This window comes from Thermobia domestica, chromosome 1, assembly GCF_964235325.1.
Source record: "Thermobia domestica chromosome 1, izTheDome1.hap1.1, whole genome shotgun sequence".
In the NCBI taxonomy this organism is placed as follows: domain Eukaryota; kingdom Metazoa; phylum Arthropoda; class Insecta; order Zygentoma; family Lepismatidae; genus Thermobia; species Thermobia domestica.
In genome coordinates this window covers 361,353,698-361,370,716 of record NC_137454.1, presented here as the reverse complement: position 1 = coordinate 361,370,716, position 17,019 = coordinate 361,353,698, and the positions used below count along the sequence as shown (strand labels likewise).

General features: G+C 38.4%; 1 protein-coding gene across 4 annotated transcripts in view; it reads right to left on the bottom strand.

Moving 5' to 3' along the window:
- The window catches only part of Cdk8 (cyclin-dependent kinase 8), a 67,110-nt gene extending 58,453 nt beyond the window's left edge, over positions 1–8,657 (bottom strand). For 3 of the 4 annotated variants that reach the window (XM_081730582.1, XM_081730592.1, XM_081730602.1), the window contains exons 1-2: positions 8,390–8,657; positions 3,735–3,810 (exon numbers count right to left, since the gene is read on the bottom strand). In XM_081730582.1, coding sequence (XP_081586708.1) covers positions 3,735–3,810; positions 8,390–8,520 — 207 coding nt within the window. In that variant the 5' untranslated portion in view covers positions 8,521–8,657. Of the gene's footprint in view, positions 1–3,734; positions 3,811–6,578; positions 6,629–8,389 lie in introns of those variants that run through there. The other variant, XM_081730611.1, reaches the window with a different exon arrangement.
- Between the last annotated feature and the right edge of the window lie 8,362 nt (positions 8,658–17,019).

Here is a 17,019-nt window from a genome sequence, read left to right as displayed (position 1 = left end):
CCGGTTGAAACAGTGTTCTGTCATTGAGTTTCTGACTGCGAAAGGTTGTGCGCCCAGGAACACTCATCGCAGGCGATGAGTCGAGGATACACCATTACGACCCGGAAACGAAGTGGCAGTCAATTGAGTACTGCCACGCGTCCTCTCATCCGACAAAAAAAATTGAAAGTTGTTCCATCTGCTGGCAAAGAGTTGTTGACATTCTGCCTCATCCTGCCTATAGTCCGGATCTTGTGCCCTGCGACTTTTGACTACTTAAGGATCACCTTAAGGGCCAACTCTACAGTTGTGCCACGGAGGTGGAAACAGGAGTCCGGCAATGATATCGCAAGCAGCCACCACAATTCACCGACGACATGAAAAACCTTGTTTCGCGTTGGCACAAACGTGTTGCCCATAATGGGGGTTATGTTAAAAATGATGCCACCATTTGTAGCTGACATTGCAAGCTTTCCACTGTTACCTGTATCGGTGCTATGTGTCAAGCACAAATAAAGGTATCACCTTGGAGACATTACTTTCTGAATCACCCTTGTAGCACAGTTTTCTAAAGATTTTGTTCTTTACATTGCAAATCGAAAACAAATTCAAATTTGCACCGCGTAATTTATAGCTTTGTATCACATTTTAGGCAAGAAAATATTACTATTTTATTATCGGCAGTAGTAGCAGCAGATATTTTACTATTTCCCATGAACATGTAATATAATATTACAAAGAAGTACGACAATGAAAAATAAAGTATAGAAAAAGTAATGTCAAATATATTCAAAGAAATAAGTACCAACTTCTCCATTTTACCAACTGTGTAAGAAAAAAAAAATGTTTTGAATGTGTTCCTATGTAGGACTTTTATTAAATTTTGAGTCCATAAACCGTTTAGGAACGGAATATTAGAATTACGTGGTCCACAAAGTGAACCTTCATATTCATGATGAATGAATGAATGAAATAAATAAATAATGAAAAAAGAAGTTATTCACACCACACATGTTCACTATCCACACTCATATCGTACCCAAATGCTACTCAGGTCTACTTAATTGTTCCGTATATTAAACAAGCCATCAGAGTTTATTTTTGATCTATCAATCTTAGCAAACAAGACAATTATTTAAATATATCGCATTGTTCCAAACATCGTATTAACAATACCGTAGTACAAAAACAGTTTCGCAAAAACTATACGCGTATTATACGAGAGTGGCTTAGCATGCTCCGCCTCTCAGTCCCTTCTATAAGTAAAAAAGATTGTAAACAGAACGCTGCAGCCTAGCTGTTGCGCACCTAATCCTACATTTCCCCAGTCCCTTCTTCGCGACGATCATGTTTTGCAATCTGGAGGGAGCAGAATGGTCTGAGGAGTTTCTATGACATTTGAGTGTAAATGCTGTATATTGACTGCACTAAATTTTTAATGCATTTTAATATTTTCTCTTTGAATATTAAATGAACTAAGTATTTCTTACCAACTTAATATATGAATTAAAACGGTGGAAAAGTTCGCAATGAATTTTAATGAAAAATAAATAAACGACAGAACAGAACTCACCTTCTAAATGTTTTCCATTTCTCCTTCAGTTTCACTCTCCCACTCATCTGAGTCTGTATCGGCCGATGAATCTGAGTCTGAATTGGTTTCACCAAGTCTAATTATCAATTCATCTACACGCTCATCCATAAGTCCGTTTCTTTCAAAGGAAGAATCTTCACTTTTTTTCACGTGTTCACAACATTTTACCCATTTCTGTGATGAACATTCATTAAATAACTTTCCCAGTAATTCTTTCTTTGCATCCAGTAAATCGGAAATGCTTTGCTCTTAATTCCCCCTCCTCCCCCCCCCCCCACACACATGTTCAATAGGATTTAAGTCTGCGTGGTAAGGTGAAGGTCTTATTATAGTGTGCTCCGCATTTATAAATTTCTTGTTAATTGCGTATTGTTTCACGTAACGTACACTTTGAATTCTTAAGAACAATTGTCTTTTGTTCATTCTCCACAATGTGTTTCTCTATTCTCTGCTTCAATTTCGGTTTAGTTTATAGGTTTGTCTGTCGTTGATAACCACTGGGGTATCATGCCGCTTTTAAGTGAAGACATAGATGGTCTTTTAAAGATTTGAACATTTTAATAACTGGCATTATCAACGACAACAACACCGTTTCCAGGAAGATTAGGAAATAGATTTTCATCGATCCATTTTGAAAAATTTCTACTGTTCATGTCATCATGATAATCTCCACTTTTTTTTGCTTAGATTTGAACATTAATAGAGCATTATCAACAAACCCAAATTCCCCTCCTGCATGGACAATAATAACACGTGGCCCTTTTCCAACAGTTTCTGTTACACCTATTTCACTCTCACTTTGCCAACACGCCGGTACCGAATGTGATGCGTAAATGTACGTTCCATCAACATATACAATTGGCCTATCTTGTTTTCTGTATTCACGAAGGTCCCTTAAATATCGTGCGCACGCCACTCAGCAATGTTCGGATTTTCAATCAAAATCTTTCTCCTTGACTGACATTTTCTCCACCTAAACCCTATAGACCTTAAAAGACACCTTAAATACTCACTGTTACGCCGTCTTCTCTTATAGCTTTAATTAGTTTTCGTAACGTTGGAACTACTTTCTTTACTGTGTAAAATTCATGAATTTTTCGCCTAATTGCACCCTTAGCAAAATCACCTGTTTGTATTCGCATTTTTCTTGGATTCTTTTTACCTGTCGGTGTATAGAAAGTTAGCTCACCTTTAGCCAGCGACTATTCTCCTTGTTTTAAAACTTGAGAAACCATCCATTTAGATACTCCCGTGGCGGCGCCTGTGTATTCGACAACATTATACTTCAGTTTATATAATTCTTTCTGATTTTGCAAATACGTTGCAACATTGAAAACAATTTCTCTGGCCTGCCCTCTAAGAGGTTTTCCAGTGCACATTGTGGATTTGGAGGGACCTGATATGATTTGATTTTCACAGACAATAATGCGCCTCACACACTCACTACTGCTCAGAAACGCGAACACACGAAAGAAAGACACTACTTGGAAAACAGAGAAACACTTCCGAGAACAAAAACTCCTTCAACACGAATCAATCGGTTAGACGGGGGCCAAACTAATGCCAGCAGTTTTAACAGATCACTGATTTGAACTTCGATAAGGTGTTTTTCTTTACGCTGACCTTTCTCAACCCTTAAGTGTGGTCATTGAACCGAAGCACTAGACGCAGTTAGTATACAAGGACACATTTTGTCTTTGACAGGGCAGAGCACGCTTGATCTATTTAGGAGCTGGTCATGTCAGAGGTAGAGCATACTGAACCACCTCGTAATTGAAGCTTAGCTTTATGCACTAAGAAAAACAAAAAAAATTTACTTCCCACCACACAGAACTAAGACCTGTTTCAGTCTCCTGCGACCACGTCGTACATTATGTTGGTTACCTTAGTGCTGAATTGTATAAACATGCATTTTTCACATTTGTGTTATTAATAAATTATTAAGGTGATGAATGTAACTGGGAGTGATAACCATCAGAAGAACAAAATCCAATAACGGCTGGAATTAATATCTGAACAAAAGCTTTAAATCGGGAAATTTTCCATTCAAATAATCTGAAAAGAACTTGAGGTCACATTAAAAACTAGGATGTACTATATTTAGGCGGAATATTTATTTACATACAGTATACTCTGGAAATGAAAGGGAAAAGTTTCTTACCGCAATTTCTCTACATGCTGACATAGACAACCCAGTCCCTTCGATCTGTTTTAAGGCATAATCTTTGTTATCTGTCCTGAAATAAAGAATATAAATATTTTTACAATAAATATGTATTAGTAACTTACATCAATAAACACTGGACACAATTATATGTAACTTTTATTACAATTACACTGAAAAATACGCAAATAATTAGCAACAGAACCAACTTATTGATCCAACACATATACGCAAAGATCGCATTAAATCCGTCAGTGATAACAATAAAATAAATGCAAATTCAAGGCCTTAGGTCTTTTCACTACGCTTTCTTTGATTTTTTTTTTTTTTTTTTTTTTTAAATTTCGTAATGCACACACAAAAATTTGAGGAATGTAGAAAGTACGGGGGCTCAGGGTCAGAGCGCTTACCTCTGATACATGGGGTCCCTGGGGTCAAGTACGTTCGTGGTTGATAATATGTACGTGGGTTTTCTTGGATTCCTCCTCTTTTCCTCCCACACTTTCATTCTACCAATTCTTCCATCATCATTCACTTGCCTTAATCATCTGTCTCCCTTAGCCTAAAGGGTATAATTGTCGGATGTTAAAGTGAAAGATATTTTTCAAAATGCAGAAAGTAGCAGTGTACAAACTGTTATTGAAGGAACTTTTTTTCTCTCTCTCTCTCTCTTTTCATCAAATAAAATTGTGGATTCCTCTAATTCTTCAATTCACACCTTTACTCTTTTAGGTAACCTAGAATCTGTAACTCACGTCTCTACCTCATCCTAGTTAAGTTCCGATAAAAGCAGTACGATAAGCAGTTATTGAAATTTCAGCAGAATTTTCTAACATACTGAATAGCGATGGCCATTTCCGGAAAAAGTTTTCCGGAAATCACATTTTCCGATTTTCCGGAAAATTTTCATCTCAAGTTTTCCGGAATTTTCCGTGTTCCGCTTTTACGGAAAATTTTTCGTCTTCCGTTTACAATTTTCTGGTTTCTGGAAAAAATATTTTCCGTTTTTCCGGAAAATTTTCCGTCTTCCCTTTTCAATTTTCCGGTTTCTGGAAAAAATATTTTCCGTTTTTCCGAAAAATGTGGCCATCCCTAATACTGAATAGAGATTTTCTTTTTAAATTTGTGATTACGTTCTTGAAAATATTGCAACTTAGCACATAGTTTCAGATTTTTCACACCCAACATACCCACTTTATCACTTTTTAATCATAAGCGACTTAAAATTTTTACACTATATGAAAGATGTGGAAAAATCAAACTCAGCTTCTTGCATTACTTGCCAAATTACAGGAAAAACTGCCTCTAACAAGCACTTCTACGTATATTGTACATAATTTTCGCAGATATTTGTAACAAGAAGCGCAAATAGAATATCAAAAGTTTTATTTACTGTAGCACTTCAATGATTTTAAAAAAATAGTAAAAATAAACCGTTAAGGCGGATTTTCATGTGTCCTTTACCTCCGTGAGTTGCGAGCGATTGTGCTAAACAGCCAATGAAATCACGCATCGGAGATGGCGCGCTACACTCGCGTCAGAGTAGAAATTTGTTCAATTCTGACAGAAGTAGCGCGCGTACACTATTGTATTCACTGACTAACATGGCGGAGGTAAGAACAACGTTTGAAGAACTGCTCGTAGAACAAGTAAGAGAAAACAAAATTTGGACAACCTTAAGTATCCGAAATACAAGGATTCAGTATTAAGGACAAAAACATGCCATCAAATTGCTGAAAATATTGGTATCGATGGTTAGTACTTTTATATTTGTGTAATTAATTAGTTGTATTACCGGGAACAATAGATAGTTCATACAATAACTGGTATGTACAAATTATCAATCCCTATATAAAATAAAAGCAATGTAATTTGAAACATGCTTTAGTATGATTTATAAATATTTTTATTTGTTTTATAAAATTTATCCGGATCGGATTTTAATTCAAAGAAAAGGTTCCTGTATATTCCGTATTCTCGTCGAAGCTGGAAAATGGGGTGAACCCACCTCATTTTCCTAACATACTTCTGACGGCGGCGTTTTGAAATATAATATATTCCAGCTAAAACGATAGCTGTCCTTCGGGAATCCATTATCACAAACTAAAGTCGCAAACTTTCTATTTTACGCATGCGCATTAGCTAGCGAGTAGTAATTTGGCGCAATACACGCACGGATGTATGAAAACGAAAATATTTTACGATGAATACGCTACATGTGATGCTTCCGTTCCAACGCGGGCATGAAAATCCGCCTTTAGGTTATAAAACTTGGAAGCAGTAGAAATCCATTACAAAATATTTTGGTTGACCTAGGAAAACTAAAGGCTTGTGGATTCAGTTGAAAGTAAACAACACTTTGGTTCAACTAGGAAAATTAAAAGCTTGTGAAATCAGTTCAAAGTAAACAGAACTTGGTAAAGAAATGGGAATGAGAAGTTTAGAGCTTTTGTATTTTCTTCTACAATACCGAGATTATGAAGAGCACGATTTACTATTAACATAGGCTCCGAACCACAATAGGGGTTAAATTCACTGCAGTTGGAACGTGTGCACACCATCATAGATCAACCTATATATATATGTGTCGTTCCCCACCACCCTACCTCGCCTCTAAAAGCACTGTACAATATACAAGACCACACATAGATTCCGGCTATGATAACATTAACAGATTTTACTACGTTACGTTCAATACTATTTATATCTTTTCAAGCATATTCTGCAATTAAAAAAAAAAAAAAAAAAAAAAAACCTTCAATACACTACGGTGAACTAAATTGTGACTAATCACGTTGTACACATACTTTTATGTACATTCACCTGAAAAATTACATTTACACTATATGATTTTGATCAGGAATTTTCCAGAACATAAATCTGATAATGATTTATTTTAATCCTGAGAAACTCATTCCCAAAATAAAAGTAAATCAAAACTGATTTAAATGTACGAAATTATTAAAAGGACACATAATTATGAAGCCTACTAAGCACTTTTGCTGCTGACTGTATGTATAGAAATCGCCGTAAACATTTAACACTTAATAAAATAACTACTGATGACACCTAACCTAATCTTTATTACGAAAATCAGGATTAACTTTACCAAATCTCTCTAGTTGGTATCCTTACGCAGATATGAACAATAGGACTAGCTTCATGAGAAAAAAAGTCGCATTAAGGATTGTTGAAACAAACAATTTTTACGTAATGTGCATGTTAATATTCCCTAGACTCACTCCCTCGTGGGCTCTAACCCGCCTTCACTCGCTAACGCTCGCTCGGCAATACTATGTGAATTAAATAGTCAAATCTGTTCGGACGTCCATAGGCACCTCTGTTGTATATGCAAACCAAACCTAATCTCACCTCTCCCCTACCTCACGATGTAACTAAAGGAACCCTAAAGTCAGTTAAGAACGTAGGACTTGAAAAATTATGAATTTTAATAGCTTTTATGAAGATTTTGCTCGAAAAGTATCGGACGCCCAACTTCGGAATAAATGTCATAGTTTGTATTTTTTTTTCCCGCACAATTGCACCAAGCATGCCTTATCGGTAAAGACACACGATTAACAGCATCTCCCAAAACACTTCCAAACCACTCCTACTTTTCGTATCTGCGTAAGGATGCCAACTGGGATACGTAAAGATAATCCGCTACATCATTTCTGATAAGGTGATTGTGTGGGGAAAAAAAGCCCAAACTATGCAAGATGGTCCCTACAAACTATTATTACGTCTACGTCATAAAAGGGTGAAACAGGAGGGCCCGCGCAGAAGAGTGTCCGTAGTAAGCAAGCGCGCTAGCGAATATTGGTATGCACTCGACACCTGTTAATTTGACTATTTTCTCTGTTCTCATGGTTTAAGATAGTATCACTAGTCATGTCTGTTGGTATACGAACTGGAGCAACCTTGGCGGTTAAATCGGTAACATTTTCCGCAAATATTTTCTAAAACAGCCCTACTTTTCATGTGTAAGGATATCAACTGGAATGTGTAATGTAAGCTCAAAAAATTAGGGTAATAGTTAAGAACAGCTACTTCTCATCTCCCGTGCACGAGGATACATCTTACTGTTGCACTACCTAAACACCCTAAGTACAAGGGCAAGAACCCCTTTCTATTACCTACTTTTTAACATCCTAGATAGTCAATGAATAATTCCTGAAAGTATGGCGTTTCTCGTCCTTCCCTAAATGGGAAGTACGGCTCCTTAACTATAACCAAAATTAGTTTATGTGTAAACTTGAAGTTCAGATTAGTTTGCTTGCGTTAAATTTATCGCGCTACCTACTGCAATTTAAGGCGCTTCTGGATGTCTTATAAAAATACTGAATAATTGAGCCTGGGTATTCCAGAAATGAAAATCATACTCCTATTCAGGTAGGGTTCATTAAAGTTGTATGCTTATCTGTGTGTTGGATAATTATAATGGAATTTAATCGAAATATACTACTATTGTGGCTACCGAGTGTGTTTCACAGTACAAAATTCCTCCGATATTCTGACGTAATTTAACCCCTCGAATTTTCAAGTACATTTAACCTCCAGAAAATGCAATGTACGCCACTTATTTTCAAAACACAATTTTTTTGCATATATTGATTTACTAGAGATCTCAATCATTACAGCTGAAATCGTACCCGTCTTTTCGCCGCGCTTTGTAAACATGTCCGTATGTGCCGCGTCCAACTTTACAACCTTCATAATCAAATAAATCTTCTACTTTGGCACGTTCTGTGGCTGTTTTTAACTTAAATTCGTAGTCCATCATGAATAACAAATATCTGTCCTGAGTCTCTTATAATAAAAATAAATATTTATTCACTGGCGTCTTCTTTTTCTTTTTACTGAGGTCACTTCCCGGCTACTGAAAATTATTGCACTCAATTGTTTTGTTAGTGCCAAGATGGCATATATCCGCAACTAGCAGTATTCTACCTATTGTTAAAAACCAGACCCTGTTTATATAATTAATTGAATCAACAACAACTAATTGCTACTTTGGAGATTAATTGCTACTTCCTTTTATAATATGTATTGAATAATTTACACTATTTGAAACACCTCTTATCACATTTAGGAAAGGGACTTTATCTACAAGGGGCGCGGTAATTTTGGCACCAGTAGTTTTGACACAGTAATTTTGGCACCAAGAAACAAAGCAAACAGAAATTTTGGCACCATTTAAAATTGAAGTACAGAAAATGTGAGAAAATACTCTGAATGTAATAGATGTTTAAATTCACATGTTATTGACTAGGACTGTTCCAGCGCGACGAATCAAACCAGTGACGAATGTACAGTCAGCGACGAAATTTCTCTTTCTTCTGTAAAATTTATTTACCTATAACTTTGGAATTGATGGACTGATTTGAGAAGTTTTCTGTAATTCTCTTTTCACCCGGCCAAAGTGTCTTTTTGGCGCCCCCCATCTAGTCCTAGCCCATATTTTACATTTTATTACAGTGATATTAGACAATACGTTCGAAAATTTATTTTGGCGTATTCGTTTGGACATTCCCTGACGTTGGCACCCTAAGCAGATGTCCGGTTTCCCCGACTCTTGGTGCTTGTGATTGGTTTTGTGTAGCCGCGGTACGTGGCAATTGTGCTGTGCCTCATAATCATGGCGACACTTTTTAACTCGTTTGAATCCAGATCTTGTAGGTCATAAAAATTTGTCATTATTGTTGAAAGCCTGTTGCGCAGAGGAATTTTATTTAAAGTTACATGTAATATAGGACTGATATCGTACTAATGCAGGAGGATTAATTTCTTACCCATACAGCGCTATAAATTCGACGAGTTTACAGTAATGCCAATAATTTGATACGCAACTGCAAGCGAAGTGAACAGGAATTGTTCGGAAATGAAGAAAAAACTTGGGGCTCCATTTATATAATTTGCTTCTTTGTTTATTAAAAACCTGGGGCGCTCCCTAATATACTGAAACGTCCTATGCCCGTAGGCAATGCCTACCTCGCCTGCCCTATTGCTACGCCACTGATTCACACTTAGACCTATATCTCAGGGAATTTTGAGAGGGTGCTGTATTTTTCTTTAAGTTTCCAGGGTTGGCAACCCTACCTTCCCCTGTAATCCATTTCTGACTGTATGAGCCATCTCAGCCCGTGATAATTCCCTTCTCATCTCTCAAACATCAAGAACATATTCGTTTCCCAGTTTCGCGCGAAGCGAAAATTAAGAAAGAATAGGGAGTATGAGAGGATGTTAAAGGTTTGCAGACGAGAAGAAATATAAACACATCATTCTGTCTCTTACACACACGCACAAACACATACAAAATTACAGAAAATTCTGTGTGTTTGCTTATGGTTGAACAGCCCCAGGAAGCACTATTTCCGAGACGAAACAATGCGCAGAATGGAACTGCAATGAGAATGAGATGGGTGAAAGAAGGAAGCAAACTACAGAAGTCGATCAGGAATGAAATGATCGAAAAGATTCGTTCTTTTTAACCAACCTTTCAGATGAATCCAATGAGAAGAACCGAATCCGAGAAAAGAACGAAATTTCCCATCACTATTCGAATATCTTGAAGATATAAATCCATTTGCACTTGCACAGAAATACGAGAAGTTACCCAAAGCAACTTCTACTCGTATTCCTAGGACTAGCTCAGGAGAGTAATGCTCCCGGAAGTAGAAACGAAAAACACAGTTATGATTGGTTGGTGTTATCCATGTCTTCCTACGTTGCATTCAAATAGCAGAAATCAAACGATTGTTGTCGGTCTTCGTGGCCGAGTGGGCTAGCGCTATATGCTACTAACGAAAATCTCTTTTGGCGTGAGTTCAAAGCCGGCCCGACGACCCGCTCGGGAGAGTAATACTCCCGGGAGTACGTTTTTCCGCGCGCTACTCTAGCCAGCTGTTTTACGCGCTATCCTAGCCAGTTGTTTTAAGTTGGTCACAAAATTTATATCATTAAGTACAAGGGGAAAAAACGAGCCCTATATCATGGAGTACAAGGCCATAAGTACTACAACTACTTATCTGCACAAAAATAAATAAATCACTTTTTTAGGTATTATTTTCATATTTTAATTTTATAAGTTTTATAAAAATGTAAAAAAAACCCTACTCCGGCCGGGTTTGAACTCATGCCAAAAGAGACTTTTATTTCTAGCATATAGCGCTAGCCCACTCCGCCACGAAGGCCGACAGCAGTAAACGTTTGATTTCTGCTATTTTAATGCAACATGGCAAGAAGTGGATAATGCCAACCAAACAGAACTGTGTTTCTCGTTTCTACTTCCGGGAGCATTACTCTCCCGAGCTAGTCTTCTTAAAACAACTGGCTAGGATAGGGCGTAAAACAGCTGGCTAGAGTAGCGCGCGAAAAAACGTACTTCCGGGAGCATTACTCTCCCGAGCGGGTCGTGTATTCCTCTCCAAAAAAATGTAAATTGCTGACAGTTTTCATTCTCCCATTTTTTATTATTTTTTATTGTATTTTATTTCTTTTAATCATGCAAAACCCGTAGAAGGGAATACCTTCTCTTGGGAGTGAAGTTAATTGTATAGGGAAACTAAGGGTAAAGTGGAAGGACAAAGAGGTTTTATTTCATTTATTTGATATCTTTATTTATTCATTATATGGGGATCTTTATTCATCAATTGATTAATAATCGTCAGTCAACGTATGCTCATTATTTGTCATTGTGTATGCATGATGGGATGAAGGATGCTTTGCAAATCAAACGCCACAACACAGTGATATTGGTTAGTTAGACAGATGAAGGGTTATCTCCTTGTGCCGGGGCGACTCGGCACATAATGAGAGACAGTATGATGCCCTTGTTATTGCGAATTAAGGTGCAAAAAATGGATAGATGTTGGGTGTTAAATCTGGTGGTTGATATGCTAATAGAAAGTCGTCTATGTGTTTGTCAGGATGTGAAAGAACATACATTGTAATTAAATGCTGAAGGGGTGTAGGTTGTAGACGGGGTGGAACGTCTTGTTCAGCATCTATACGTATACTACTGCAAAGGATGGGATGGCCTTGCCTCCAACGAGTAGTGATGGATCTGGTAGGCCCTACGCAGTTTTTCCAAATGAAGAAGATCTGGTAACGGAATACGATCATATAGGAGCCGGGTAGGACTAGGCAGTTTGATGCGATATGCCAGGCGTAATGCATGTCTTTCAATTATCTGGAGGCGGTTTTTTTGTAGGTAAGAGATTAGGTTTGGGAGATTTCTTTAATCATCTATTTTGTTTATTTCAGTATACTTGGTTTCATATCAAGCAAACTAACCCCAGCCATTAGAGGGTTACGCCCTCTCTTTGGCATACGTTTCCATACATGTTGATGGTGCTAGTACAGGTACAATAGATGGTCTAAGTGCAATGCAAAATAACAATAGATTGAGAAAAGAAAAAAACGACGTAAAATTAGTTTTGAAAAACAAAACAATATAATGTAGTGCAAAATAACATACTAATGGTGCAAATATACAAATATAGTTAAAGGATAAATGTAACTAGGTATGTGATATATATATATATATATAAGCAGGTATGATAATGATATGAAGTGCAATTGACGTCACAAACACATTGGGAAACATTAGTTGAGACACATGAACGTTAGATCTTCTGTCTCGGGGCGACTCGAGACTGATGTAAGACGTGATGATAGCCCAATGTTAGTGATGAGTGAGAAACATGTGCTAAAATGGAAAAATATGAGGTATATGATCTCTGATGACGTAAATATCAAATATTGCTCTCTCTGCGGCGTCCAAATTTGTTGTCTTAACATATAGTGTGGTGAGTATGTTGAGCGGTGAGTGTTGGTATCGATACGGAGCATCCGTAAGAGCATCAAGTCGTAAAGTATCCAGATAGAGTGGATGAGCATTTGTAATGCGTGACTGAATGTATCTTGTCCGGAGTGTAGCAAGATGGTCGAAAATGGCTGGAAAGTCGATGTGTTCGTAGGTCATGTAATTTGGATATGGCAAGCGAATCCGATATGCCAGGCGAATAACATGGCGTTCCATAACTGCTAACTTCTCGTAGAGTTTAGTTGAAGCGTGACACCAGGCAATGTGACCAAAAGTGAGAAGAGGTCGGAGAAAAACTTTGTATGTCTTTAGTAAGATATCCGCACTTAGCCCCCAAGTTGTGCTCGTAAGGCGGCGTAGAAGATTTAATCTAGTAGATGCTTTTTGCGCCAGTTTTTGAAAGTGAGGTTTCCAGGTGAGTTTGGTATCGAATACCACACCCAGATACGTAGGAGAGGCGCTTGGTCGAAGAAAATGCCCGTCAACTGATATAGTAAGATTAGCAGGATTTCGGCGTACTTTAGTTCTACACTTAGGTGGAAGAAATACAAGAGCTTGCGTTTTCTCTGAATTGACAGTTAATTTCCACTTCCTGCACCAGATGAGAAAATTATCGAGTGTCAGTTGTAGGCTTCTACTGATCTGATATATAGTTTTCCCAAGCGATAAAAATGCTGTGTCGTCAGCATATTGGAAAACATAGACATTAGGCGGTGGTCGAGGCATATCTGAGGCATATAAGATATATAATAGTGGACTAAGTGCAGATCCCTGAGGTACGCCTGTGTGTGGAAAAATAGGTCTAGATAGGACATTTCCTATTGAAACATACGCTATTCGACTACTTAAAAAAGAGTAAATGAGACGAATGTAGCAAGTTGGTAAACGGAGTGATTGTAGTTTTCGCAGCAAGACATAGTTCCATACTTTATCAAAAGCTTTTTCTAGGTCCATAAGGACTAAACATGATGGAAAGGCTTTATTGTATTGATTGGTGAGAACAGTCGTCAGACGTAGCAGTTGATCACTAATAGAAAAGGCAGGCCTAAAACCTGCTTGATGTGTTGGTAACAGATCGTGTTCTTTAAGATGAATATGTAGTCTGTTGACGAGAATCTTTTCAAATAGCTTACTGAAGACAGAATTTAACTGAATGGGCCTGTAAGAACTAACATCATGAATGGGCTTGTGCGGTTTATGAAGCATGCAGACTTTTGAGACTTTCCAATGTAACGGATAATATCCAGTGCTGAGAATGAAATTATAAATAGAAATTAATAAAGAAATAAAGAGAGGCGGGGATTCTTTTATCATCCTATAAGAGATGCCATCTATTCCTGAAGCTGTGTTTCGTTTTCGTCGGAGAGCGCAATGTAATTCGGGAGCAGTAATTGGTCTGGTAAGAGGATGATTTAAGTCAATTTGATGTGTTACAGAGGGTTGTAGAGCAGGTACACTGGAAATATCAACACGTTCGCTCTGGCATGGAGACTCAGTTGGGGTGAATACTGCTTGTAGTTGATCTGCAAAAGCATTTGCTTTGTCTGTGTCTGAAAGTAGTGGAACACTATTGAGACGGAGCGGATATGATGTAACAGTATTCTTTCCCGTTAATTGATGGAATTTCTTCCAGTAACGGGTAGGATGTGCTTCGTCTCTCAACTTATTGCAAGCACTAATCCAATGTCTCCGTTTATATGCAATGAGATAGTTTTTCACTGCTCGTTGCCATTGTCTATAGCAATGAAGATGTGCCTCGTTTCCAGTACGATAATATTCTCGAATGTGCTGCCGTGCACGTTTTACAATGGCCAGATAGTGAGGCGGTAACTTTGGTTTAGAGGGACAGATTTTGTCCGTAGGAATAGATGCTTCAGCATTAGATGTTAAGGTATCTGTGAGTCGTGAGATAGTGTTATACACTTCAGATTCAGTAGTTGGTGCTGTAAGATCAGTAATATCTTTTTCAATGGTTGTCCTATACGTATTCCAATCTGCTTTATCGTAACGTTTGACGGTACGGAACACCGGAGTGTTGTTGCAGTAACGGCCTTTATTGATCGTTAGTTTTACTGGGCAGTGGTCGCTGCCTATTGTGTCAAGTACCTGGATATTACAATCGCCGACCAGATTAAGTGACGTAATTACAACATCTGGCGTTGTTTGACTGCTTTGTCTGGTATGACTAGGTAAGTCATGGATATGTAAATGTAGTTGTTGCGTTACATAGTCGATAAATTGCTGTTATACTGCGACTGTGAATATTGATATCAGCCATAATGATGATATTCCGAAAATTCTGGGCAATGTAATTGAAAAAATCAAATGGTATTTGGTGTCTCGGCCGGATATAGATTGTAGCAATGTTGATAACAATGGATGGATAGTAAACGGACAACAGAAGATGTTCTGGATGATTGCCAAAAGCCTGTGGATGATATTGTCGGAATGGTAATTTTTGGTGAAAAACCTACTGCAACTCCACCTTGAGCTCGGGCGGCTGGTCTCATGTAATCATGTCGGTGAAGGTAATAACCCTTGATGCGAGCTGTGACATTAGGTTTGAGTGCAGTTTCATTCAGAGCAAAAATATCAATTTGTTCTTCCAGTAAAAGATGTTCTAACAGAAGTTTGTGTTGCTGTAAAGATCGAATATTAATAAACAACAAATTCATAATTAGAATCAGAAGGGACATGGCTTTAAACGACGGTTTCAAGAGGCGCAATTTGAAAGTGAGCATACTGTTTTCAATATGTACCATGCATATTGATGTTAAAGAAAGATTTTGCAGTGGCAGTTATGGTACGAAGTATATGATCGCGTTGAAATGGCAGCACGTTCTGAAGCACTATAGTTGAAGTAACGTAGAAAATCTTCGATACTGAGTGGATGCAGAATAGATTGTGTTGGAGGTGTAGTTTTATCAGAACTTATGTTGGAGGTGTAGGAGGTGTGTTGGAGGTGTAGTTTTATCAGAATGGGTGCAGTAAACTTCGGACGAGTGGGTTCTGCCGGGGGCTTTGCCTTGCAGGATAGCTGTATGTGGGGTGCATTTCACCACATGTGGAACATTTTGGAGGTTGTTGTTGATTTTGGCACAACCTGGTTTCATGTTGGTTTCCACAATATCCGCATCGCGGTTGATTTGGACAGCTGTTTGTGAAATGAGAGTTCTAGGTCTGACATCTCTCGCACCGAAGAGGCACTGGCCCAGGAGTTTTAGAAGGCTCTACCCTATGATCTTATAAATAGGTGCACCGTGTGCCAGATGATGATCGATGGCCTGCTGGTTTTGGGACAAAACACGAATCATATATGTTGGCCCATTATTGTTTTTAATGCGTATGCATTTGTCAATGTTAATGCCCTCTTGAAGAAGCTCTTCGCGCACTTCGTCGTCCGTAAACTCTGGAAGAACACCACGGATAACAACAGACAACATTGGCAATTTCTTGAGTGGTGGTGGTTGTTTAGGCCTAGAATCAGACTTTTTTGTTAATTTTGCGTTTTCCCCGAAGATTTCATAAGATGCCTTGTTACGTAAATATGTTCCAAAATTTGGATCTTTTGATTTTATAATGTATCCATTTCTAGTTTGGACTGTTTGTTCTACATTCGCACGTGGAACGTATTTAATAATCTGGAGAAAGATCATCTTTGGATGTGTGTACTTCGGGTCAAAGTCAGTTAGGAGAAAATTGTAAACGGGATCTGGAGTCATATTGAGAGGTTCGGATAACGATTCTGACGGTGGCGATCCAGTGTCCATAGGTTGGACGTTTGAAGATTGTGATCCCCCGCGAAATCTCTTTGCAGACTGGACTGACTCAGTGGAGACGTGCTCGCGACTGATTGACTTCCCCAGGAAAAGTGTCGCGTGCGACTGGTAGTTCCAGTGGAGGTAGTTTGAACACGCGAAGTGTTTGAATTTGTAGAAAGAAAAGCTGGTAGTCCTGTATGCCGACCGAGAACCGATTGTCCATTAGTATTGCCAGAGTCCGCCATCGCAATGAAGTATCCTAGGGCCGAAGCCCAAATGAATGTGAAAAGTAATGAAAAGATAATGAATGAGATTCAAAAAGCAAGTTTGCCCTCCGAAAGTGAGTACTTCCGTAAACCCTCTAAGTGTTGTATGTGTGCTGTGCTCACAAATGCGTATGCAACACTTGGTCCTAGCTAGCACATCAACAGACACAAGAGAGGTTAGGCTCCTTGGTTCAGTATGAGTGGAGGCTCAGCTCAGCTCAGCTTGAAAGTGTAGTTTTGTGTCGAGTATCGGACAAAAGTCCCTGACTCGATGACAGCTGTAGAAAACAAAATGATTAGACCTTTGGAGGGTGAGTTAGAACATGAGATACGACGACGTCATGTTGCCTTCAGCTGCAACTGTCGCAGTGAGGGGGAGAGTGTGGGTAAAGAGTTATGCTACAAACGTGGCGTCCTGTAAGTTCGTC